The sequence below is a fragment of the Ursus maritimus genome, unplaced genomic scaffold, assembly GCF_017311325.1.
Source record: "Ursus maritimus isolate PB19 unplaced genomic scaffold, ASM1731132v1 scaffold_12, whole genome shotgun sequence".
Lineage (NCBI taxonomy): Eukaryota > Metazoa > Chordata > Mammalia > Carnivora > Ursidae > Ursus > Ursus maritimus.
In genome coordinates, this window is record NW_024423564.1 from 51,209,779 (window position 1) to 51,235,757 (window position 25,979).

At 40.4% G+C, this 25,979-nt stretch overlaps 1 protein-coding gene across 1 annotated transcript in view; it reads left to right on the forward strand.

Annotated features, from left to right (window-relative positions):
• The window catches only part of JAK1 (Janus kinase 1), a 125,547-nt gene that overhangs the window by 56,496 nt on the left and 43,072 nt on the right, over positions 1–25,979 (forward strand). The window contains exons 2-4 of the mRNA XM_040627203.1: positions 19,411–19,492; positions 21,971–22,169; positions 25,577–25,700. Of these exons, the coding sequence (XP_040483137.1) occupies positions 19,487–19,492; positions 21,971–22,169; positions 25,577–25,700 (329 nt within the window). The 5' untranslated portion in view covers positions 19,411–19,486. The remainder of the gene's footprint in view (positions 1–19,410; positions 19,493–21,970; positions 22,170–25,576; positions 25,701–25,979) is intronic.

Sequence of the window (25,979 nt, forward strand, 5' to 3'; positions counted from 1 at the left end):
GTAAGATACTGTACATGAGCACACACTGAAAATTATTTACTGCTAAATTGCAGGAGTAAATATAGGTTTAGGGTAAGTTACATAGGGAAATAATTTTCCTGCTTGACTTTCCTTCTGAAAATCTGTTATGGGATTGGGCGAGGTGTGCATGAATTTGGTATATAGCGGTGGATCCCAGTGTGTAGGTTATGTAACTGTGAGGGAAGAGAGAGTGGGCATGGGGAGGACGTTTGGAAAAGTTTACAAGAAGCTTGTAACATGGTGTATGCTTTAAATATGGTTATTTGTATTTTTATCAGTTCAAGAAAGTAAATACACAGCCAAAGGATCATGAACTGTTACCCTTAACAAGGTTCTAATAGTAAAAAAAATTTAACACTGATATCGACATAGGTAGAGGTATACCCGGGCATAAAAATCCGTGTGTGTACTCAATATGAATTGGATATAGCTGGAGTTGTCTGTTTTTGTGAACTGATATCTGCTTGAGTTCCCAAATCTTAGTAGGCTGTTTGAGCTTGGCATCATCTCACTCTCTGCCCACTCCCTTCTCTATCATCTTCCCTTCAGTGGGAATGAGGCAGGGTTTCCTGAAAAGTGGGCTCTCTTCTGGGAAGACTCTGTGGCAGGTTGCCAGTGTGTCATATAACTTATCCAGTCACATGGTGAAAGAGAAGACTTGAAAAAAGATGGGGGATAAAAACAGGAAAATCAAGTGGGTCAGAGGAGAAAGAAGCAAGGCCAAGGCAAATACAGGCAGACGTTTGTTTGGGATGGAGTTGGGGATAGGCACCTCCACTGTTCACTAAGTGACTGTTGTTTTTTTTTTTTCTTTCTCCTTGGGTTTATTTTCTTTGTGCCCACCTGCTATAATCAGAATCACAAGGATCTTCCCCAGGTAGTTTGGGTTACTGAGTAATAGGGAAATGTAACTTTTCCCAGGTATTACTTTCCGGAATGCCTGCTGGAGATGACATTGTAAAAATGCCCCATTCCCCCCTCACTTTTATGAGTACCTTTTTAGTCTGATCTGATTAAATTGAACTGTTAGATTTTATTCCTATGCTCGTGTCTATCCACTTTTAGGATGTGAGAGAGGACATGTGTGGAGAGAGACAGAGGGACAAAGTATGAATATAAGTGGTTGAAGGATGGATGAATGATGATGGATGGATGGATGGGTGGATAGATGGATGAATGAGTGCCTTTTCTGAAGAATATTTCTTAGGCATATTATCTGCCTAAGAAAGATGGATGGATTTCTGAGATGGATACTCTTAGGTAAACTTGTAGAATTTGGTAAGTGAAAGAGAGCATGGAGATCATCTGATTCAGATTTTTCCAAATGTATATTCCATTAAATAAGAAGTCCCTAGGTCAGATAATTTTGCAAAAGTTGGAAACTCATTACACTTACTAACATATTAAAGGACAAGAGTTCTTGCTGTTAAAGATCCTCTTTATTGCTTAGCTAGTGTTTCCCCACTTTATTTCACTGTGGGCCTCCACTTCTCCCTGCTTTCTGAGCAATATGTATATAAAATAATTACTAACATTGCACAGAAATACAAGGTTTCAGAAAACAGTTTGGCAAGCTGATTTAATCTAACCCTTACATTTATTTTGAGCTTGCTGCTTAACTTTTCTTGGTCTTTGTCCACATTTATAATATGAGTAAGAGTAGGTTGAGTGAATTAATAACTGATAGCATTCCTGGCTGTGACATTTTCTGGTTCAGGTAGATTCATTAACGAAACCAGCATTTAAAAAAATTATATCTGTTTCTGTATTAAAGAAATTTGTCTTTCTTGTTCTTCACTATAACCATAGCATCTAGTACAGTGCCTGACACAGTAGCATCTCAGCAAGTGTTATTGAACAATATTTACCTTTTAGTTTCAGCACACTCTGCCAGTTATGCCCTGATGCTTTCAAGAAGAGATCTTATTCTTGCCCTCCAGGAACTTGTAGTCAGTTGGTGACTTTCCAAGACAATGGGATGTGAGAGGAGGGAGAGAACCCAAGTTAGATTTTGATTGTGATGATCTGTAGGATGTAGGTATATTGGACATGATTTCTGATCCTGAGTCAGATGTGAGGCCTAGAACAGAAGTAGGTTGTGTTACCGTAACTTTCATGACAAAAAGTGTCATTTAGAGCTGTGGTCACGGTAGCAACCGCATAGTCCTTTTATCCCTGACAAGGACTTTATGATACTAGCAGCACTAGGAGATAAGAGCTAGTATTATTCCCATTTTATTTTTGAATTCTTGCAAACTTTTATTGTCCTTTTTCACATTTTTTTTCGTTTAAGTACATTTCTAACATGTTGCTTATTCTTCCAGTCTCATTAGGTCAATAGAGATTATCTGTTTATCCCTTTATTTATTTATTCATTTATTTAGGTACAATTGGCATGTAACATTGTATTTGTTTTAGGTGTACAACATAATGATTTGAGATCTGTGTGTGTGTAGTGAAATGATCACCGCAATAAGTCAACATCCATCACCACACAGTTACAAACTTTAAAACGAGAACTTTTAAGAAGTATTCTCTTAACAACTTTAAATATACAATACAGTATTGTTAACTGTAGTCACCATGCTGTATATTACATCCACAGTACTTATTTATCTTTAGCTGGAAATCTGTACCTTTTGACCACCTTCACTCATTTTGTCTACCCCCCCCCCCGCCTCCAGCAACCACCAAAACCACCAGTCTGTATCTTTGAGTACAGTTTTTGTTGTTGTTTTTAGATTCCATGTATAGGTGAGATCATATAGTATTTGTCTTTCTCTGACATATTTCACTTCATGTAATTCCCTCAAGGTACATTCATGTTGTCCCAAAGGCAGAATTTCCTTCTTTCTTATGGTGGAATAATATTCTGCTGTATGTATGTTTGTAGTGAAGTCTGGCTTCTTTCAGCTAACAATTTTTCAAGATCCATGTTGTAGCCTGTATTCGTATTTTATTCCTTTTAATGGCTGAGCAATAGTCCTCTGTATGAAGGCATTTAAAATTTTAAGATCATTTTAGAGAAATTAAATAATAGGGTTAAAGATATTCCTTGATCTTAAAAATCACCATAGAAAGTGAAAATAGTATTATTAGGATATATTCTTTACCACAGTGTTCTCACTTAATCATAATAACAGCCTTGTGAGGGGGGTCAGGGAGTCTTCATTTCTTCAGATGAGTGAGGAAACAAAGGCTCATAGAGATTACATTATCTGCCAAATGTCAGTGTAGCTGGTAAGTGGTAAAACCAGAAGAGCCAATATATATTCCCCCCTTGGCACTCCCATCAGTAAAATCAGTTCTACTCTTTTTGCCATAGGTACAACCAAGCAACATTTCCCTGTTAACCAGCTGATAAAAGCTAAAGGACAGCGTTTCAGCCCCCTCACTCATTCACTTACTTTCTCAACAATTGTTGGAAAAACTCCTATGCCCTATGCCCTGTACAAGGATCTGGGGATAGAACATAAACACTGGGCATACCAGGTGCCTTTATTCACAGATTTGTTGTTGTTTTGTGTTATATCATGTTAAGAGAGACTTGAGAATATTTAACTGATGATGAGAAGAAAAGAATTAAAAGGATGAAGGTGAAGGTATGAGGGGGGAAAGGATGATCTATGGACCAATGGTCAGAAGATAGTGTAGATAGGCAACAGATCCCCCAGTTAAGATGGGGTGGCAGAGACTGCTACTTGTATGCCACTCTCCTTCCTCCTTTTCCTCAATAATTTTTAGCTGTGCACACGGACACTCAAAGACTAAAATTGACAACCTCCCTTACAGCAGTATGAAACCATGTGAGTAAGTTCTGGCCAGTGGAATATAAACAAAAGTACTGGATAGCAGCTTCTTCCCAAAACGACAGCATGAGATTTTTGCTCCTTTTTCTTAATCCCTTCTGGAAATGTGCACATCCTCTGAACCTACATAAGGTTCAGAGCTTCTGATATGAATGGGATAATGAAAGATACCAAGATTGAATGGGAAGACAGAAAGCCAAGTAGTTAAGTACACGAAGTTTAAAATCACATACCTGGTCCCAATTCTGGCTTTTCACTCAGGACATATGTCAACTTAGACGTGTTCCTAAATCTCTGAGCCCCAATTCTTTTATTTATCAAATGGACTTCAGTAAATGACATTGGGAAAACTAGATAGCCACATGTAAAAGAATGAAACTGGACCACACTTACACCACACATAAAAAACAACTCAAAATGGTTTAAAGACTTGAATGTAAGACCTGAAACTATAAAACTCCTGGAAGAAAACATAGGCAGTAAGCTCCGTGACATTAGTCTTGGATGAGTTTTTTGAATTTGACACCAAAAGCAAAGACAACAAAAAGCAAAACCAAGCAATTGGGACTACATCAAACTAAAAGGCCTCTGCACAGCAGTGGAAACCATCAACACAATGAAAAGGCAACCTACTGAATGGAAGAAAATATTTGCAAATCATGTATCTGATAAGAGATTAATATCCTAGATATAAACAAAACTCATACAACTCAATAGCAAAAAAAACCCAAACAATATGAATGCATACATGATTCCATTTATATGAAATGTTCAGAATAGACAACATAGATTAATGATCGCCACGGGATGTGGTAGGGCCACTAATGGGCATGGGGTTACTTTTGAGGGTGATGAAAATGTTCTAGAATTCATATATTTATGAATATACTAAAAACCACTGAAGTGTACACTTTAAAACAATAAAAATATTTAAATGCATTCACAGGGCAATGTAATTGTAAGTTAACAGAATATTTTAAAACTTAGTCTATAGTTTTGGTTCTCAATTTGTCATGCTTCTGTAACAGAAATCAACATTTGGTCCGTACCTACTATGAACTTGAGTTTTCCCACTTGCTGGCCCAAGTGAATTGATTTGATGTACCATATTTGACTTCATCATTTCCATCCTAGGCAGCTCCCAGCACACTGAGAAATCTGAGTATGTTTTTCCTTATGAGAAAGAAGAATTAGCTGTGGGCTCCTTCATGGGTACCATGGGTACCATGGTGAGGGGAAGATATAAAAATACGAAGTTGAATTGTTTTTCATAATTCAGTTAGGCATATAACTACACATTTAATGTTATAAAAGTTTCTAAAATGCAGACCGGTATATTGTGTTCACATAGACTGGGTGAGTACTTCTAGGGGGAAGTGGGGGTGGTCAGGGAAGGCACCTAGAAAAGGAAGTGTTTAAGCATTCCTTCCATAGGTAATTATTGACTGTCTGCTATACACTAGGCATTGTTGTTGGTGCTGCATACAGCCTGCTAACAGCTACAGTCCCTGCTCTCAGGGAGCTCACAGGCAATGGAGAAGACACAATTCTGTAGACAGTTACAGAGCAGGATTATAAATGCTGCTGTAAAGGTAAGCATAGGATGCTGCGATGTTGCTGTGACCTGGCAGATGGGCCAAGTCAGGGAAGTTTGCCTGCGTGACGCAGCACAGCTGGAGTCCAGGTACAAATGGCAGTAAACCACAGAAGGTTAGATCACACGTAGCCTTGAAGGCTGTCTTTCTGAAGAGAGTAGGAAAGAGGAAGCACAAGGTTTTTAGATTTTGCAGTTTAGAAATATGACTGGCTACCTTGTGGAGACAGAACTAGAGGAATGAGAAGGACGGTGGAAACTTTTCAGGAGACTGTTGCCCTAATTTGAGAAAGAAATCATAGAATGATGGAGTGAAGTGGAAGAAGACAAAGCAGTTAACAATGATTGGGGCTAACCAGTTCTGCGTGTAAGCAGCCTGTGAGTCCCAGGACCTCTCTCCACTGCGCTGCTATCCCGTCCATCTCAGTCTGACCTCAGCCTACCTCCTCAGTCTTGTCTCCTGCCTCTCTGCATGACTGTGGATGAGTCTTGTGCCACCTGCCCCCAATGGTGGCTTGCTGATTTTCTGTCTGCTGCCTGGGATCGCACCTTTAACTTCACCTGGAATGGAGCTCACTTCTCTTTACCTGTCCAGACCTCTGACTAGAATGATCTCTTTCTCCTCTGAAGTCATAGTACTTAGTATCTCTGTCACTCATTAGCAAATAATTACATTTTGCCTTGTCACATCTCTTAATTGCTTTTGGTCGTTAGTAACTTCTGAACTGTATTAAAAATTACAGCAGGCAGAGTGACATATTGATATGATGGCCTAAATGGTGGACTAGAATCAGCTCTCCTGAATCCCAGTCCCAACCCCCAACTCCCTGTGTAACCTGGGGGAATTATTCCCCCCCCCCCATTTGAGTAGTGGTTGCCATAGGATTCTTAGAAAATCTTTAAAAGCATGCAAAATGAACTAATCCTCAGTCTACAAGCACCTGAAATAATCACTGTTAACACAGGTAATTTTTTTTCCATGCTCTTATCTACTTTTATTTATTATTATTATTAGTAGTAGTAGTAGTATGTTCTTACTGTGTCCTTCCCATCCTCCATCTTTTTTCTCTCTCTAGGGTTATGTGCATGTGACTATGCAGTGTAGCTGGGACTATCCTCTACGTGCTATTTTGTAACCTGCTTTTTTCATTAATGTGAGGTTGCTGAACCAAAACATGAGGATTTTTAAATACAAATAGACATGTGGGGCCAAATTGTCCTCAAGGAAGGTTGCTCCAAAAACTGAATAGTGGTTATCTCTGGGAAATAGGGAGAGGAACTTATGCTTTCAGTGATATCCATCTGTATTGTTAAATGTATATTTTTATTAACATGAGTCTAAATAACTTTTATAGTTTGAATGTGATAGTAACTTATACCTGTACTTAATCCAGGCTTGAATTGCATTTAAAAACAACTACATGACCTTTACTGATCAGATGGGAAAAACATGGCATCCTGTTATTTTAATTTGACTATTGGTAAAATTTGACCTTTTCACCATGTCATTTTTTCTTTAGACCTTTCATGAGTCACTTAGTATCCATAGGCCTTAGTTTGCTTATGAGTAAAATTTGAGGAATGATATTTAAAATTGTGAGGATTAATGGAGATTATGTATGGAAGATGGTTTGTAAGCTGTAAAAAGCATATAATTGTATTTATTGATTGTGTGTTTATTGATTTCGTATTGATTTTGATTACATAATGGTTATGAACAGTTAGGCCAACTTTGCTTTTTTGCATTCATTGGGAGAAAGGCTAAAAAGGCAGAGGTTCATTCATTAATATTTATTTTCATGCCATGTAGGATTCATGAGATTTGGCATCTCAGGACCAGGTTTGTGGTCCTACTTATTAGCTATGTGTACAAGTGTAATAATCCATCGGACAAACACATTTCTTTTGGCCAAGACCAGAAATGTTCAGGCAACACCTGGCTGGACACACTTCAGAGAGTTCTGTGAGCTGATAAAACATTCATGCAAGTTCATGAAGGCTATCTGTTTAAATGGATGATAGTACAAGGAATCTTGTTTATGCAAATTCCACTAACTAGATTCCCCCCATCCCATTCCACCCCTCATAGTTTTGTGAAATGAAAATCGGTCAAAATCATGATTGTGAGGCCTAGGAAGGTCTGATATGGTGTTCTGAATTATCAAAGGCAGATTAATTTCCATTCAACATAGTTTTTGTAAATTCTATATTTAGATCTCTGGAAACATGGGTACCTTGTTTGTCAGTTATCCAAACACTGAATTCTGGATAATAGGGAAACAAGGCTGCGTAAACAACTCCACTGAGTAATAGATGACCTCCCGACCTCCTATTTTTGACACTGTGTTCCCTTTTATCCAAGGACAAGATGTTACAAAAATAATTCAGAGTGACTCCCAAGGGTAGCCCTGTGCACTCCTCCCTCGGACTGTACCCGTGGAGAAGGGTGAATCACCGCAGCAGAATGTTGATTCCCCCAGTGCTGTTAGTAAATGTCCCAGCCAGGCGCTTCAGCTGTGAAGACACAAGCAATGGGAAAGTTTTTTCTGACTCATTCACAGTGTAATTTGCAGAAGAAAACCTCTAGCTTCTCTCTCTCTCTTTTTTTTTAAAGTTGCGTGCACATGTGCGTAGTAAGATGAGGTTAAAGCATGGATCTTCCAAATGAATATTCAAACTAGCTCTTACAGTAGCAATATTTGGGGCTATTTTGTCAGCTAATTTTTATTGTCCTGGATGTTCACACTGAGGAAAGAGGGTTGGGGAGTCTCAGTGCCCAGTCCTATATATCCATGAAGGACTGGTTGGTTCATTTCAAGGATATTACTTGTCCACAATGAATTTCAGGTGTCCCGGTGCCCTTTCTCATCACTCCTTGTGTCTGAGGACCCCCACCCCCACCGAACACACATTCACATTACCGGGGGACTTCCTTGCTTCAGAGGAATTTGTCTGAGTCTGGAGATTTGAGTTCTTCTTGGGCATCGTCTCCTCAGAGGAAAGTCCAGACTCTTTAGTTGGCATTTGTGGTCCACTGTAAATCAACCTCAGCTTTCTTCCTTTCCTCATTTCTTTCTGTTCTACACAGACTTTCTGTTTAGTCTCCCAAGAGGGACTCCCCCTTTCCTTCTTCTGTTTCTTCATGTTTCTTTTATTTGGAATGTTCCCCTCAGCTCCTATTCTCATCCTGTTTGTATCTTCCCCATCCTGAAAGGCCCAGTTCAAATCCCACCTCCTTCATAATCCTCATACTACTGCATACCTACTGTGGGCCAGTTGTACCATGAGACCTATATATATTATTTCTCACAGAGTTTATTTTTTTAAAGATTTTATTTGAGAGAGAAAGAGAGAGATATCGCAGAGGCAGAGGGAGAGGGAGAAGCAGACTCGCTGCTGAGCAGGGAAGCCTGATAGAGGGCTTGATCCCAGGACCCTGAGATCATGACCTGAGCTGAAGGCAGATGCTTAACCAACTGAATCACTCAGGCGCCCCTCTCACAGAGTTTAAAACAATCCTGAAAAATAATTACTATTATCCTTATTTTCAAGTGAGAAAACAATCACAGAAAATTAAAAAGTAACTTGAACCCAGCTACTAAGTGGCAGAGCCACTGTTCTGGTTCGAGTCTTCTTGACCTAAGTGTTTATAACTCCACATGCTAGTTTTCCATGAAGCCTTCTGGATTGGACTAACTACACCAGCCCCCACCTCACATCTTCTCTGAACATGCTCTTTTGCCTTGGTTTTGTATGTCTTATGTTTGGCAGTTAATCATGTGTTATTACCTTGTCACAGTCTTGGGTTGCTAATTCTTTTTTGATGATAAATCTTTTTTTGCATTCTTTTCTTCCCACACAGCTGTGTACCATAGGCTTTTCATGATGAGTTTTGTTTGTAATGACTTCATGAATGATGTCGAGGAGTGAGTTATCCTCGTAGTTGTTATTATGTTTATATTTTTCTTTTTAGTCCAATTAGTCTTCAACATCCTACCATAGTATTTATCTCTACAGTAGTTTTAGCAAATTATCCTCCCCTCCTGTCTTTTGACGTATGTATTCCCTTGAAAGGACAGCTACAAGAAGCTCCGTAGCTGGAGTCTCTACTGCTCTCCCCCTGCTTTCCGGCAGGAAAATTAAATGTAATGAGTGGAGGCGCCTGGGTGACTCGGTTAGGCATCTGACTCTTGATTTCAGCGGGGGTCATGATTTCAGGGTCATGGGGTTGAGACCCCTGTTAGGCTGTGCGCTCAGTGGGGAGTCTGTTGGGGATTCTTTCCCTCTGCCCCTCCCCCTGCTCGAGCTCTCTGTCTCTCTCTCAAATAAATAAACATATCTTTTGAATTGTTTTTTTAAAGATTTTATTTGTTTATTTTTGAGAGAGAGCACGAGCACAAGCAGGGGGAAGAGTAAAGGGAGAAGCAGACTCCCCGCTGAGCAGGGAGCCCGATGCAGGACCCGATCCCAGGACCCCCTGGGATCATGACTCAAGCCGAAGGCAGACGCCCAGCCACCTGAGCCACCCAGGCATCCCAATAAACAAATCTTTAAAAAATAATAATAATAAATGTAATGAATGATGACCAGGCATTGCCACTAAATAGTTTGCATTGAGATGGATGACAGTTTGATTAAATTCAAGTGTTGTCTGCTAGACAAAGGCTATTTGATAAAAGAATTATGGATAGAGCCATGCTGTGGATGTGTTTGGGACAAGGGTGCAAAAAAGTGTTTCATCGAGGTTTGCAGAATATAAAGTGATCATTTATCTTGAGGAAAGGTAGCTGTATCTGTTTACCTTTTTCAGTTCACTGGTAGAGAAATATAATTAAAGTTGATGCAAAGGACTCCTAATCGAATCCATGATATATACCACCTATCATCTAAGTCTTCAAGACCTGCTTAGCTCCCACTCCCCAAGAATTCCCATTGGTGGCCATACACTGACCTCTTCTGTCCATTCATAGAGGTTATCTACATGAAATATATGGAAAATTTTGCATAGATGAGAAGTAAACAATGGATTTTGAATTCTTTAGGTTCCTGCAAAGCATCAACTTTACTGTGATTATAAAGTTAGAAACTGGGGACTATGGGAATAAATCATGGGTTTATGAATAAATCATGGGTTTTAAGAATAGTGGTTATTGGCAAAATTTAAAACATGGATCTTCTGTGCTCTGTGGATATAGTTTCTGTGTTTTCTCAATCTCTGGCATCATTATATAGATTTTGAAGGTAACCAACTGAAGAGCTTTCTGGGAGAAGGAACTATATTGTGAAACAAAGACTATGAGAGTGACATTGTACAGTGAATCTCAGTGTGGCTGTTGGGATATGCTATCCACTGTGGGGAAAGAGGAGTGATTTTCTAGGAGTCAGAAATTTCAGATAAAATACATTTCAGCGTTTTATGTTCAGCTGAGGAAGGTATACACATTGATTATAAACTCTTGATTTCGATTCAGGTCATGATCTTGGGGTCTTGGGATCGAGCCCCACATCAGGCTCCATGCTCAGTGCAGAGTCTGCTTGAGGATTTTCTCTTTCCCTCTCCCTCTGCCTCCACCCCCCTTGTGTGTGCTCTCTCACTCTCAAATAAATCTTTAAAAAAATATATAAACAGTGAATATAAAGTAAATATTGCTGGTAGTCTTGTAGAGTCCTTTAAACCAGTGTTTTTCAAACTGGTTATTCATTAGTGGATGGTGAAATCTGTTTTGAGGGTCTTATTTAGCATTTTAAAAATGTATTAAATAGAAGAAAATAGTGTAGAATAGAAACTAGAATGAATTGTGTATAGTAAAGCTATTTTTCTGTGAAACTAATTTTTTGTCACAGACACACACACACAAATATACTGTAAAATATATTTTTTACTGTGGATCATAGTCAAAAAGGTCTGGAAAGATGTTGTAAATGATGGCTGTCAGCACAGGATATCAGATAGTGATGTATAACTAACCCTTACTAGATTCTCAACTGAACTGGACAGACCAGGCAGGTGAATGAGAGGTGGCTCAGTGCTCTGGACTGTTGACCTAGTGATCAAGTCTGCTGCCTTGATGAGGCCAAAGTGCATTACTCGTTTTACAAATATGGTTCACTGAAGAGCTCTGGTGGTAGTTTAAGATTGGAGACTTGGATGCAGACTATTTTAAAGCTAAACATAAAAACTGATTATAGTTCCTTGGTTGAGGAGAGGTGTAGGGGACCATTTTTCTTGAGGTTTCTTATTTTTTTCCCCCAACTTCACCCGTCTTTTGAGGTAATAGCTGAGTTCTTTGAGAGTATGGACTGGACTGGACATTTGCCATTTGGGGGATTGTCTAGCTCTGAACTCCTTTCATTTCTAGAGTGATCATGTGTTGTTGCTGTGGAAGTTGAAGGAAATTGCAGACACATGACTGGATGAACTTGGTGCAGCCTCTTGGATCCCTGGAGGGAACCAAGGACTTTGAATCTGGAGGGAATGGTGCAAACACATTGCCGGGGGGGGGAGGGGGCTTGAGTTCATTTATGGAAGCCGCAGAGCCCGGAGTCCAGTTGTGGTAATGGCTAGTGACCAGTGGTAGCCATGCTAGAATGGTGTCCTAATAAGATCGTGGCTGCGTTCTTATATCTTTCTTTTAGTTAATTTTTATCCTGAGGTAAGTGAAACTGGTTCCTATTGTTTGCACCCAAGAACCCTGAGTGGTTAAAGAATTGCAGGAAAAATGTTAGATGGGTTTTTGCCCTAAAAGAGCTTAGTCCATTAACAGAGGAGGGTAGGTTAATATGCAATAGACACACAAATAAGTTAGTAAAAGTTAGCAAGGGGCGGGAGGATTCAGTGTTGTTTCCTGTGTATTCTATTAAATTATGGTTACCCCCAAACTTTGTCAGACGTATTGTCAGCAAGAGGTTGTTGAAGCTTGTCATCTTGGAAATAAAAATTAATGAAAAATTAGCTGTGTTAGGGTGTGGCATAATATGGTTTCAAACCTCCTATTCTTTAAGGAACCTGGTGGTCATCTAGTATTTTTTTATTATTATTATTACACAGTATTTCAGCTCAGAAGGCTTTAGAGGCTTGCTTAAGACCAGACAGGTCCTGGCAGAACAGGGCTGGAACCAGGGCTCCTTCTATGGGTGGTTTCTCTTGTTGCCCACAGGAAGAAGCTGGCACACAGACCCTGTCCTCAGTTGGACCCTCCCTCACCTTTCCACGCTGTCTCCCTCTTTCCCACATGGTCCCATCTTCTTACACATCCATCCCTGTGATATGCTTTGCACCTGGCGCTTTTCCAGAAGCCGCACCCTTCCTTTCTGTCATTTAAAATCTTCTGTCTTCCTCAAAGCTGGGAACAGATTCCACTCTCCCTGATCACTTCACAGCCCTCTCTTCTTGACTCCTGCTGTTTCTACTGCCTGTCTCTCGGCATCCCTCCACATCCACTGTCTGGAGGTGCCCCATGTATCTGTTTATCTTGCCAGCTGTTAATAGACTGTAAGGTTGTGCTGGGCTCAGATTTTAATTGTGCTTCTGCCTTGACCAAGGAAATGTGGCAAAGGGAGAAACGGCAGTGAAGCTGGAGGCCGAGAAATGTGTTTGAGCTCTGTCTTGCCACTCACTGGCTGCTTGACCGTGGGAATGTCTGAACCTGAACCTTCTCATCTGCAAAAGGGGCTGTGAGACTCCAGTGTGGTTATAGATGTGAAAGTCCTTTTTAAGCTATAAAGTACCGTACAAATGTAAGGTTTTATTGCGATGGCTTAATATGTATTTTAGGGATGAATGATTGAAAAGCACATAGGGTGAAGACAAGCCATTTTCCCCACCATGTTTGGAGTGTTTCCTGCCACCATATTCTTGACCCCTATATTCTGTGTTCTCTAATAACATTATAGATGTATTAGTGAGGGGGTAAAAGAAGAAAAGTAGCAAAGCCTCTTGATACAATGTGGCTTTTAGGAAAATACTTATTGACTTTAATTAGGCAGAGTACTATATTTACTTTGATCAGAAATTGTCTCTCAGGGTAAGCAGGCTCATTGGGAGCAGTGCAGAGAGCCCTGACCCATCGAGTTGGCATTGATTGTTTGATCACCCCTAGAAGTTTATTGTAAATGAAGCAGCACTTACGGTTCTCGGTATTCCTGGAATTGCTGCTATAGTTAGAAGTGAGTTATTCTGTGTGGCAGGAATGGCATATAGAAAAGCCATAATTCTGACTTGCTGACAAGAAAAAATAGCAGATTTTGTATTTATATTATGTTGTCCTTTTGGCTGGAATCCATCAGCTCTGCACAGTATCTTGTGATGCTTTCATCAGAGCACTTCTTCTGGGTCTCAGCAAGGCAGGGGGTACTGGGAGCAGCTGACACAGGTCACTTCCAAAGTTCCTGTGGGTGCAGAGTCCCTAGTGATGAGACCGGAAGGGAAGCAGAGACACCTTCCCTGGCTCACCGTGTGTCTTAGGCCTCAAGGAGGTTCCATGTGCACGTGGGTTGGGCCTGGGTGCTTCAGTGATTTTTTTTTTTTTAAATGACAGTTCTGTCAGTCTCTGGAGGGAAAGCCTTGGAATGAGTTCAGTCTCCTAGGTGGATGTTAGGCTGTGAGAAAATACTAAATAGTCAGAGAAGACAGTGATGTGGGTGATGGGGGTGTTTTAAAGCAGGTTTTACCCGCTGTGGAAAGAACAGGGCCCTTGGAATCAGGAGTCCTGTGTTTGACTTCTGGCACTTCCATTGATTGTCCTCAAACCTCCCCTGTTTTTATGAGAATTAAGTGCACGTATGTGCCCAGCTCCTCGCATGAGATGTGGCAGATGCTCCGTCCGTATAGACCGGAGTTCCCTCTCCTTGACTGGAACTGTGTTCCCATCCAGATGTAATCAGTTTAGCAGAGGTTATGGCCAGAATATGAAGGCTTGCTGCCTGCTCAGCTCTGTAATAGGCACTTTATGAGTATTAACTCACTTAACCCTTAACAGCTGTGTTAGATAAATGACATTTTTCCTCCCCTCCCCTTAATAACTGAGAACATTGAAGTTTAAGGATGTTAAGTAGCTTGCCTAAGATTACAGCTGGTAGGTGGGAAAGGCAGGATGTGTACCCAGGTCAGGATGACTCCAACTCACTCTTTTCACTGCTCTGCTCGATTTATGAACTGGAACTTGATTTATGGCCAAGCTTTTGTTCCGAATTCCTATGTATTCTTTGTTCTTTAAACAAGCTCACAGCTCACTTAAGTCCTTTGCCATAAAGCCTACAATATATTGCTTTAGCACTTACCGCCTTTCTGAGCACTTTCACATCAGCAACCTCATTTGAAAAAGGCATTGTGGAGCTTGAAGAAGACTTTTTGAAAGATCTTTCTGAATCTTTAGGCAGGATGTTTCCTCTCAGGTTAAGGGATGAGGAAACAGGCTCTGAGATTAAAAGGATTTGCTCAGGGGGCGCCTGGGTGGCACAGCGGTTAAGCGTCTGCCTTCGGCTCAGGGCGTGATCCCGGCGTTCTGGGATCGAGCCCCACATCAGGCTCCTTTGCTGGGAGCCTGCTTCTCCCTCTCCCACTCCCCCTGCTTGTGTTCCCTCTCTCGCTGGCTGTCTCTATCTGTGTCGAATAAATAAGTAAAATCTTAAAAAAAAAAAAAAGGATTTGCTCAGGGTCACACTTGCTAGTTGTGTATGGATTTGGTAATGTTGCTTACCTTATGACCTTCATCTTTCCTTTAACAACTACAGGTGATCCTTGAACAACACAAGTTTGAATTGCATGGGTCCACTTATACACTTTTTTTGAAAAATAAATACAGTGTAGTGCTGTAAATGTATTTTTTCCCCTTACGATTTTCTTGATAACATTTTCTTTAGTTGACTTTATTGTAGGAATACAGTATGTAATATATATAACATACAAATATCTGTTAATGTGACTATTTGTGTTATTGGTAAGGCTTCCAGTCAACAGTTAAATTGGGGGGAATCAATCGTTATATGCCGATTTTTGATGGCTCGGTAGCTAGTGCCCCTAACCTTCGAGTTTTCAAGATTCAACTACATTTAACTACTTATTGATAATCTAATATGTGCTGGTGATCAGCACTAAACAAAAGAGACAAATGTCCCTGCCCTCTTGGAGCTTGTATTGTTACGTTAGGTTTCCTCATCGACCTTAGGGCTGTGCCTGCTGCAATAGTTTTTTAAGGTCTAAGAAATTTAGTCTTAAATTTTTTTAAGCAGCTGATTTCAGGAAATATTTCTAAATTAAACATTTTTCTTTTCAGTTTTTCTGGGTTCACACTTTAACTTATCAACATTTTGTATTTTCTACTTCAGAAACCAAAAGCTTTGATTCCTTTAGGGTGTACATAAAGTAACTCACTCTGTGTGTGATGGTTTCTTTAGTAAAGACAACCAGATACCCACACTGTTGTAGTCTGACTCTTGTCATTGATTTTAACCATCATCCAGGCTGTTTTTATCATGTAGATCTGACAGTGGCCTTTGGCCAAAAGCCATCCTATTCTGATCATACTTACAAATATGAACATGGTTTATTTTTATGCCTCTTCACCATTTAAAGTTTAATTGTATATTCTTCCCTTGTATAGATACCTGTATTTCAGAAGTTGTCCTTGACAATGTAAGAGGGTTTCTGCATGTTCAGACAATAGATTTCTATGAGTTTAACATCTTGGGAAATAGTTGTGATATTCCTCTGTTGCAGCTAGGCCCTGTTCAGACCCACAGAATTGTGTTTTGTTTCTGTTACTTCTCCCTCATTCAAGATGTATCAGATATACTTGTCTCCTGTATGAGACTTTTGTAAACCAAAGAATTGTGAGACTCTACAAAATTTCCCTGATTTTTTTTTTTTAATGAAAAGTAGCATCTACAACATTGAGCCATGAAAGCAGTTCTCTTATCATAGAAAGAAAGGCAATTTTTTTCCCAAAAACTTGAAATTTAGTGTGGAAGAATTCACTGCTATCATCAAAAAGCTTTTGATTACTAACTTTTATTCTTCCCATTTCCTGAGCTTCCTTGTATTCATTTGCATTGGGAATGGGACCCAGTGAATCATATTATTTTTAAAGGGTATTGTGTGATTCCTACTGGTCAGTTTTTTGAGCATTAAAGATTTTCTTTTTGTATCTGTAACAAGAAACTTGAATTGATTTCTTGGAATTATCCAGAGTATTTATAAACTGATCTTGCTCTTTTCCTACCTGTTCTTAAAATAAATAGAAAGCATCTTGGTTGGTTTCTGTGGAAAGAAATGTTACTTAAATGAAGCTTTTGCACAAAGTCTGTAGCAGCAAAAAACTCTTCTCATCCTGAATGAGGACAGATGTCATTTCATATAAAGTGGATCAGCAATCCTAGATTTAAGTACTTAGAATAGTGTCTAGCATGTCTTTTAAGTACTTTATGGGTGTTTTTACATTTTTATCATTAGAGTGTCAGTTTTTTGAGAGCAGAGATTTTGTTGTTATTGAATCAGCATATAAAAACATCATAGTAAATGCATATTGTCTAGAAATTCTGTTACTGATCCTGTTTTCCCTAAAAGTTCAATCTCTAGGCTAGCATTACAAATCAATACCATTTTATTGTCCTGTCCAGTAATACTGGAGATCAATTTGAAAATTAGGTATGCTGTGATTTCAGTATAGTGTGGCTTGCAGTAGAGAAGGACCAATGGAAAAACCAAGCTCTCCTTTACTACAGGTTTTCATAGAATCCTAGTTCTAGAAAAATCTTGGTAATTTTTGACCTACCCTCGAATCTTAGATGAGGCTCAGAGCAACCCTGTGACTCCTGAGTTCAAGTAATAATATGTGACCTGATGGTGCATTTTAAAATCCTTTGTGAGTTCTAAAAGGATTTATGCCTTAGTCTTTGTTCAAGAGCTTGGGGCTAGTGGAACCTACAGCTCTCTTCCTGATCTGAAAAGCTTTGAGTATGTGTCCCTTTCCTGATTTGGGGCAGGCTTCTTAATGCTCTAGAGCATGGAGCCCATCTGATCAATTTTCATTCCTCCTTGGCAGTGGCACATAATGGCGTGCTTCCAGGAAAAGTCAGAGAGGCCCCAGGCATGTTGTTAGCAAATACTGCTGATGAACCAACTAGTGCTATTCTTTGCCCAGGTATAAAGGAATATTGGAAAGATTTCCCCATTTATGAAGCTGGAGAGATGAGACTAGCCCCTTCCCTCTACAGGGCCTTTGCACATGCTAATCCTTTACCCAGACTGCTTTTTCCCCACCTCCCCAGATATCTCTCTCTTTTTTTTTTTTTTTAAGATTTTATTTATTTATTTGACAGAGAGAGACTGACAGCCAGCGAGAGAGGGAACATAGGCAGGAGGAGTAGGAGTAGGAGAGGAAGAAGCAGGCTTCCAGCGGAGGAGCCTGATGTGGGACTTGATCCCAGGACCTGGGATCATGGCCTGAGCTGAAGGCAGACGCTTAACGACTGAGCCACCCAGGTGCCCCTCCCCGGATAGCTCTTATATTTCAGCTCAGTATTACTTCCCTCTTGAATCCCACTCTAGGAGACATTCTTCTTCTTATATCTCTCTCTTTCTCCTTCGTTGCATTTTAAGCTCTTTATAATTACCTCTTTATGTGCTGCTTTGTTTGATTCCACTGTAGACTGTAAGCTCCATGTAAGCAGGGGCCATATTGCTCATGTTCTTTATTGTGGCCTCCCAATATAGGTCGGTTTCTGGCAATGAAGAACTGCTTGAAAATAATGAATTTCCTAAATGTGACATCTGAAACTCTGTTTCTGAGCCGAAGCAAGGCGTTAATTATCATGTAACTAATTTCACATTGCTCTTTTGATGCGGGGCAGGGTATCTGTTCACATAATTAAACAATTGATTATATTAAATTTTTAAAAGCTTGGAGTATAATGATTTGTTCTTTGAATCTTGTTAAAATGGTCCATGTCAAAATAGCTAAGTCGAAGTCGTCATTCAGAAATCACACTTGTATCCTCTGCCTGGCCTCCAGAAGATGACGTTGTGACATGATTGATTTTAGATTGCTTTTATGTTTTCATTTGTGCCATCTTCCACTTCGATCGTAAGGTCCTGTGGGAACGCTGGCCTGTAGCCTTGGATGTATCCCATCCTCATCTCCTTCTGCCTACTCCCTTTGTACTTCTGCCGTGTACTGCTTGGGACTGTGCACTTCCTAAAGTAGAATTCTGATAAAATATATTGAATGACCAACAGAAAACAGTAATCTGTATTAACTCAGAAACCACTTTCATACCACTAAGGGTGGTTACTCCTTATTTGCAAAAATTATTTGATTCTACTATTAAAAAAGAATTTGTGAGAGGCATCTGGAAAGTTGTTAATACAGAGCTGTGTGTGTTTTGGGGGCAGGTGGTGGTGGTTGGTGATGAAGAAGATGGGATCAGGTACTTTAATTCTACAGAATCAAGCTGGAATTTTTATGTTGCTACCTAAGTTTTCAAGTAAGAATGGCTCAAAAAATATTTGTGAACTAAAAACATTTCTCATTAGATTTACTCCTAGACCTTCCCCCTTTCACCGTATCATGATATTTCAACCATTAAAACGAGGCCAAGGACAGAACTGGTTGGGAGGAGGGTAATTCTAAAGGAAATGGAAATGGGAAGTAAAAGTGCATGTCTTTGGGTGTCCTAAGCTATTGTTCACAGCCTCAGGAGAGAAGTTGTTGACGGAAAAGGCACACGGTCCTCACTTACACTAGACAGGGCGCTCTATGCCAGGAAGCAGAAGTCCCTGGCTTCCTTTCTTGAAGCAGTGAAAATATCATCTTCTGAGATGCCTCTCCGTCCTCTCAGTGTCCTCATCAATTTTTTTTTTCCCTTCTTCCTCCCAAATGCTTTTTCCTGCCCACTTATGGTTTGGGCTGCTTCCTTAATAAAAGTGTCCTCTTACTTTCTGATGCAATTATATCTGCAGCTGATTTATTTATTTATCCTTGTCTTTAGCCCAGCTCTAAGAGGACTTTGGAAAGTAGAGAAGAAAATCCGTCTGCTTTTTGGAGGACATTGGACAGCCGAATAAATGCAGGTATGTGCATTTGCATATTTTTAAAAAAGGGCCAAAAGGAAAAGAGCTTTTAAAAAGAATAATGAAACTGATCTTAGACTTATAGGGCTACCTGCCCTTATATCCTTTACTTTTAAAATACTGGTATTTTAATTTTTGTTCATTTCCAGAAGTTGAGTGTGCTGGTTTAAAAATCCCAAGAGTATGAAAGTATAGGAGGTCCAGAGTAAAAGGTGAAGTTCCCTTATAATCCTTCCTAGATATTCAGCGCTTTAACAGTTTATTGTATGTTTTTCCATATTGCGCATTTGTATGACTAAAAGGATCATCATATACATATTATGCCTTTTTTTCCACTTTGCAGTATGTTCTATATATCTTCCAGTGTGGATACATGTAGCTTTATGTTGCCTTTTCTAACAATAGCTGCATAGTATTCTTTTGTGTTGATAGTTCTTGTTTTGTCTCCTGTTGGACGTTGTCAGTTGTGTTTTTTCTTATTTTAAGTGGTGCCACACCTTGTACATATGTAATTATGTATACTCACCTGATTATTTCCTTAGGGTGAAAGGGTATAACACCATCTCTGAGTTCTTCCCGCGCCACGCCTGTATAGGATCTCAAGGACAAAGGTTTATCTTACATTGTAAAGCAGACTGCAGCTGCTTTGTTTTCTGTTTCTATTTTTCATTGTGGGGTGCAGTTGAGGGCTCAGCACTGGGTTTGAAAACTTTCTTGCTTGACAGTTGATCTGAACCCTCAAGGTAAGTTCTGAGCCTAGTCTTTCAGCCTGTGTTCTGGAAGATTCTGATTTTCAGGTTTATATTGGAGAAGAAACAAGTAAACTCAAGTGCCTCTCAGTTTGTAGCATTGAGGCACGTCTGGTTCATGTCTCTCCTGTAAGTATATCGCCTTACCAGGGCAGCTGATACACAAGCACTTGAGTTCAGTGAAAAGACCTGTGGCTCTTGTCCACACTCTGTGAGTTGTCTTGTTTTGAGGCACTTCCTTGGGCCATTCTGCAAGCACCTATTAAATGTAAGGCTCTGTGCCAGGTACTGGGGATACAGGGATGAGTGACATGGTCCTTGGCCTTAAGGAACTCCCAGCATATGTGATTGAGGGAGACAGACATGGGCATAAGATGGTGATAACCCAGTGTGGTTAGTGCAGCGAGGTGATTTTGGGAGAGGGCATCTAACTTAGGAGATGGGGTGGAGGTTCATAGGTGCTTCTTGGAGGAGGTAATGTCCAAACTGAGTTCTAAAGAAAATTGTAGTTTGCCATGAAGAGGATGAGGTGGAAAGTATTCCCGGTAGAGTAATCAGGATGACAAAAGGCAGGAAGGTGTGAAAAACAGGATGGGGAGGGAGCTGGGGTGACAAGAACAATGAATGGCAGCTTTGTGGATTTTGGGCATGAAGTCAGAGGCTAGGAGTGATGGAAGATGAGGCTGGGGGGTGGGTAGCTGGCAGGTGATGGAGGGCCTCTGTGAGGAGTTTGAGGTTGTGCTTGTAGATTAATGGGGAGCCTTTGGAGGATCTGATATGTATTACAGAGACATTACTTTGAGGGCTAAGTGAAGGTTGGCTTGGCAGGCAGAAGGAAAGTAGAAACCTGGGGTCAGGGAAATGAGTTTGCAGGCGATTGGTGTCCGAGTGAGGGAAAGAAAGAATGTATAGAGCTTTCCCTTGTTCCCCCTCCTTTCTGCCTCGTCTAAGGCTAAGTTGCTGAGGCTGGCTCTTTGATCCTTGTTGCCCTCCCTTTAGAGGGAGCGCAGATAAATGACTTATTTACAAGTTTCTCACCACCAAGTTCTGACCTCTTCAAAGCAAAGCTTCCAGCCCTCATTCTGCTGTCACAAAGTGCTGCCTGTCCTCCTACCTACCTGTGGAGTGACAGGGACCTGGCTCTGCTCATTAATTTTCAAGACCCTTCCATATGGCTCGTGAACCTGAATCGGTAGTCCCTCTGTGTGTACCATGTAAGAGCCAGCCCTGGGCTAGGCTCTGGGGGCATGAAGGTGGATAAGACATGGTTCATGCCCTCACTGAGCTTGCCGGTTAGTGGGAGGTAGACGAAGTTGAAAGACGGTGTGATCTGTGCCATCGGTCAATTCAAAAGTGAAATGATTCCAGTAGAGCTAGCAGCATTAGTAACATTAACATCAGTGGTTCCAGAATGAGCCACATTTTTCAAATACCACTTGTGTGCAAATAGAGAAAACAAATTTAGGCTGTGTCTAAAATTTTTCCTATTTTTGAGAGCATGGTCTCATCATAATTAGAATGCATAATTGATTATGTTCGTAATTAAAATGGATAGTTTCACCTCTCATATGTTCTGATGCATTCGATTTTCAGAGAGGGAAGGTGCAGGGAGAGGTACCTGTTTGAGAGGTATTTCTGCCTGCTTACATTACCTTCCTAACATTCTCTTGCACCACTTGAACTTCAGCACATAGAATGACCCCACCGTCTCATTTTCCTTCCACTACAGTATCTAAATATAAAAGAGGACTGCAATGCCATGGCTTTCTGTGCTAAAATGAGGAGCTCCAAGAAGACCGAGGTGAATCTGGAGGCCCCCGAGCCAGGGGTGGAAGTGCTCTTCTATCTTTCGGACAGGGAGCCCCTCCGGCTGGGCAGCGGGGAGTACACGGCAGAGGAGCTCTGCATCAGGGCCGCGCAGGAATGTTGTGAGTACAAGTATATTTCCAGGGGACGCCGTCCTGCAGGCAGATCCCGGGGTCTCTGCCCCCAGGAGCTCTGCTGAGTGGAAAGAGGTGTGGGCTCCGTGAGGCAGGGGTTCTGCCCTGCCTCTGCTACTTACTTGCATTTGACCGTAGGCCAGTGATTTTAATTCTGGGAGTTTCACTTTTCACTTTCTTCATCGTAAGGTGGCTTATTCCTGCTCTGTCACTCATGAGCTTGTGGTACCAAGGAATGATGCTTGCCTTCTGTGGAGGCTCAGTTTTTATTTCCCCTACCTCTAGGAAATTGGAATAATATCAGCACTAGATGAGTAATAACAGCTAGTACAAAGTTACAAACTCAGTAGCGGCATCTCTCAATATCTGAATGATTGTTCAAAACTTCTTCTGAAAAGTATGACCCATCCTTCTGCCACTATAATCTGCTCCCTCCTCATGATGCTGACTTGAAGTGAGAAGTTGAGTGTCACTTTGTGGCTTGGTCACAATGCCAGGTTGTGAAAGGGCAGTGAGGCTGTGAACAACATGGTCTTTTTTTTCCCCGCCAAGTGAGCCTTTTCTGACTTAAGTTAGCTTGTTGCTCTCAGAAGGTGAGAAACCAAACTGAATAACAAAATGAAGCCCCCTTAGTTATCCTTTGACCTTGGGATCAGTGACAGTTTTTGTCTACCTACGTTTATGTGTGACTAGTAAAGTTAAATCATAGAAACTTAAAGATCCGATCCACTGGGATTGTGGTGATAGTTGTGTAACTGTAAATATACTAAAATTCACTGAATTTTACACCTAAAATGGGTAGTCTTTATGATCTGTAAATCATATCTTAATAAAGCTGTTTTTAAAACTCAACTTATTTTATGATTATGACTAGGAATGATGGCAGACAGTCTGATCCATGCTTTGTTTATATCATCGTTAGCCCTCAGAACAGCTATGTTGGGATAGTATAGATACTTCAAGAAATACCTACCTAGTTTGTGATACAGCTTGTCTAGAAACCCATTTTTCTTTTTTTATATATGTCTCTGCCTCAAACGCTTTAAATACCAGAGTTCCAATAAAAGGGGAGAGGTTGGTGCTACAGGGAAGAGTGAGGGGTAGGCCCTTATTAACTGAAAATGACACTGGATAAAATTGGCTGAGCTATGTAGATTATGAGGGGGAAAATGTATTAATCTTTTAAAGTTATTTTGACTAGATAGCAAAGTATCTAAGGAACCAGCTTTAGACATTACCTTTAAAAGTGTTTGTAATTAGCAAAACAACTGGATGTAAATTAGTGCTTCTAATGTATTTTTTTAAGGTGTTGTGTTTTTTTTCTCTTTTCCCTTGAGGTTTGGTTTATAGTGTTTATTCTGTTAGTGCTGCCATGGTGTTTGTACAGAATTGTTGGACTGCAGTTAATGAGAGAGCAAGGGGCTGCTGCTACAGGCGACGAGGGGAGAGCCTAAGTCCGCGGGTAGACGCAGCCCCTGAGCCTGCTGTAGCTCTGGGCTCAGGGCCAGTCAGTGTGGGGCACCAGCTTCTAAGCCCAGTCTGGAGAGAATGAGTGGGCTCTTTGATAACTGACTCGGGAATGTTGCAAACATTTATTAGTTTTAAAAGTATATGAGTACGGAATGCCACATATTCTTATAGCTCTGGTTGTTATTATAGTAAGTGCTATTTGGAGGCAGTATTGTTTTCTTCCCTGTTGTCCACTCAATATGTGGTCAGTTTTTGTTTTTTCAGCTCTCATTATTTTACTTCCTCAGTAGCTCTGTCTTGGTTTGAATCTTAACTCTGCATTAGCCGAGAAGCCTTGAATCAGACTAAATCTCAGGAGGCCACAGTTTCTTCACCTGTAAAATGGCAAAAACATTAATTACCTCATTAAGTGTTAGGAGGGTTAAAAGATAATTGGTGTAGAGTGTGTTAGCCTGATGCCTGACACTTAACGCTCAGTAAACGTTAGTGGTGTTGCTACCTTTTTTCAGTACTTTTGTATAAAAAGCTGTCTTTGATCATCCTCTTTATAAGTACGAATATTATTAGAATCAGACCTGTGGTAGAATACAGATTCATGACTACAAATAAATTATGCTTCAATATGTACGTGTCAGTTCACATTCAAATCTGCCTACATATGAAGAGAGGCTGGGTTTCCAGGCCAGTACAGAAAGGCCAATTCATGAATGAAAAACTATAGTATAACTAAAACATAACCTTAACAATACTGGATCTAAAACTCATTTGCTTTTGTTCCCAAGGAAAAATGCTCTTTGAAGTTTACCCTATCTTCTCTGTTATAAGGGGGAGTGACTTCTGAGGGGTTAGTCCAGATACCTTGAGAGGCAAGAATTGAGGACTTTCCAGCGAGAGGGGCATCAGGATGCCAAGGCATCTGTTGCATCTTCACGCAGTATGTGCACTGGAGAGAGTTGGTGCCTAAACAGACAGGCAGGGCCGATGAGGGTCCCTGTCAGCGTCAGTCTCCTTTCAGATGTCTGTTTTGGGAAATGTGGATTACCTTAGATTTCCATATATTTTTTAGTTGACTGTATCTTAGCTTGAGGCCTGGCCATGCATGAAAATATCAGTCATAATTGATTATGTGCAATCACCTTCTTCCCTTCCACCATGCTTTTAGATTGCAGGCCTGTGTAATTTTAATTACAGGCTCAGAAGTAAGTGGAAAGGTGCTTTCCTGGCTTCATAATCTCCTTTATCTTTTTAATTGTTCTTGTATCAAAGGAGGCAGTTGGTTGGGGTGGGAGTTAAGCATATATCTTGTTAGTTGGCTACTAATAAGAAATATTTATGATAACTATACAGAGTACTTAAGAAGTATATTTATTATTAATGGTGATAGATTTTTATTACTGACAAAAATCACTTTGGTTATTTATTCTAACACATGATTTCGTGTGCTACTGCCGGGAACTTGGCATGTTTAATGCATAATCAGAGTGTGTTAGAATTGTTAAAATATTTCTGTAGGAGATGGATTGGGGATTTCCCATACTCCAGGAATGTTTCTGGGATTAACAAGGTGCACGTTGGTGGGATCTGGGAACGTCTGGGCTGGCATATTTTTTCTTTTAGGCAGGATTTGTTAAGACTGTCATAGACAACGTGATGAGAAATCATTAGACTTTTATTTTAAAATGGGTTTAATCTGGTTTGCCAGGAGCTGCAGTACATATTCCTGGGGAGCCATGGTTCTTAATTATCATGATTAAAACTGCCTGACTGAACATGGTTGGAAGTCATATTTGCCCTAAGATGATAAAAACGTGACCTAGATTCTTCAGATAAGAGAATTCCTTGTCTTTGCTTATGGCGTGCTTTGGAAACAGATGGCTTAATGTATCTATCTTTAATTTTCTAATATGTTCTTTATTTAACCCCAGGTATCTCTCCTCTGTGTCACAACCTCTTTGCTCTGTATGATGAGAACACCAAGCTCTGGTATGCCCCGAATCGCACCATCACTGTTGATGACAAGACATCGCTCCGGCTCCACTACCGGATGAGGTATGGGTGCCTGTCTGGCTTCCTCTTGCGGGGGGGGGGGGGGGGGGGGGTAATGACAGTTAGCCTGGAGCCCTGAGTCACTTACTAAGAAGATTTGTAGTCATTTTGTAATTGGTAAGTTTTGTATTTGCTTGGTATGAGAAAAGACTTTTTCAGTATTTGAAATAGAAGATGAATTTGATCACCTTCTTCTGGCACATTTTAGAAAAGACATCGTTATGACGCAGAGGGTATTTTGCATAGAGTTAGTATCCTACAGCAGAGTTTTTCAAGTGGTGA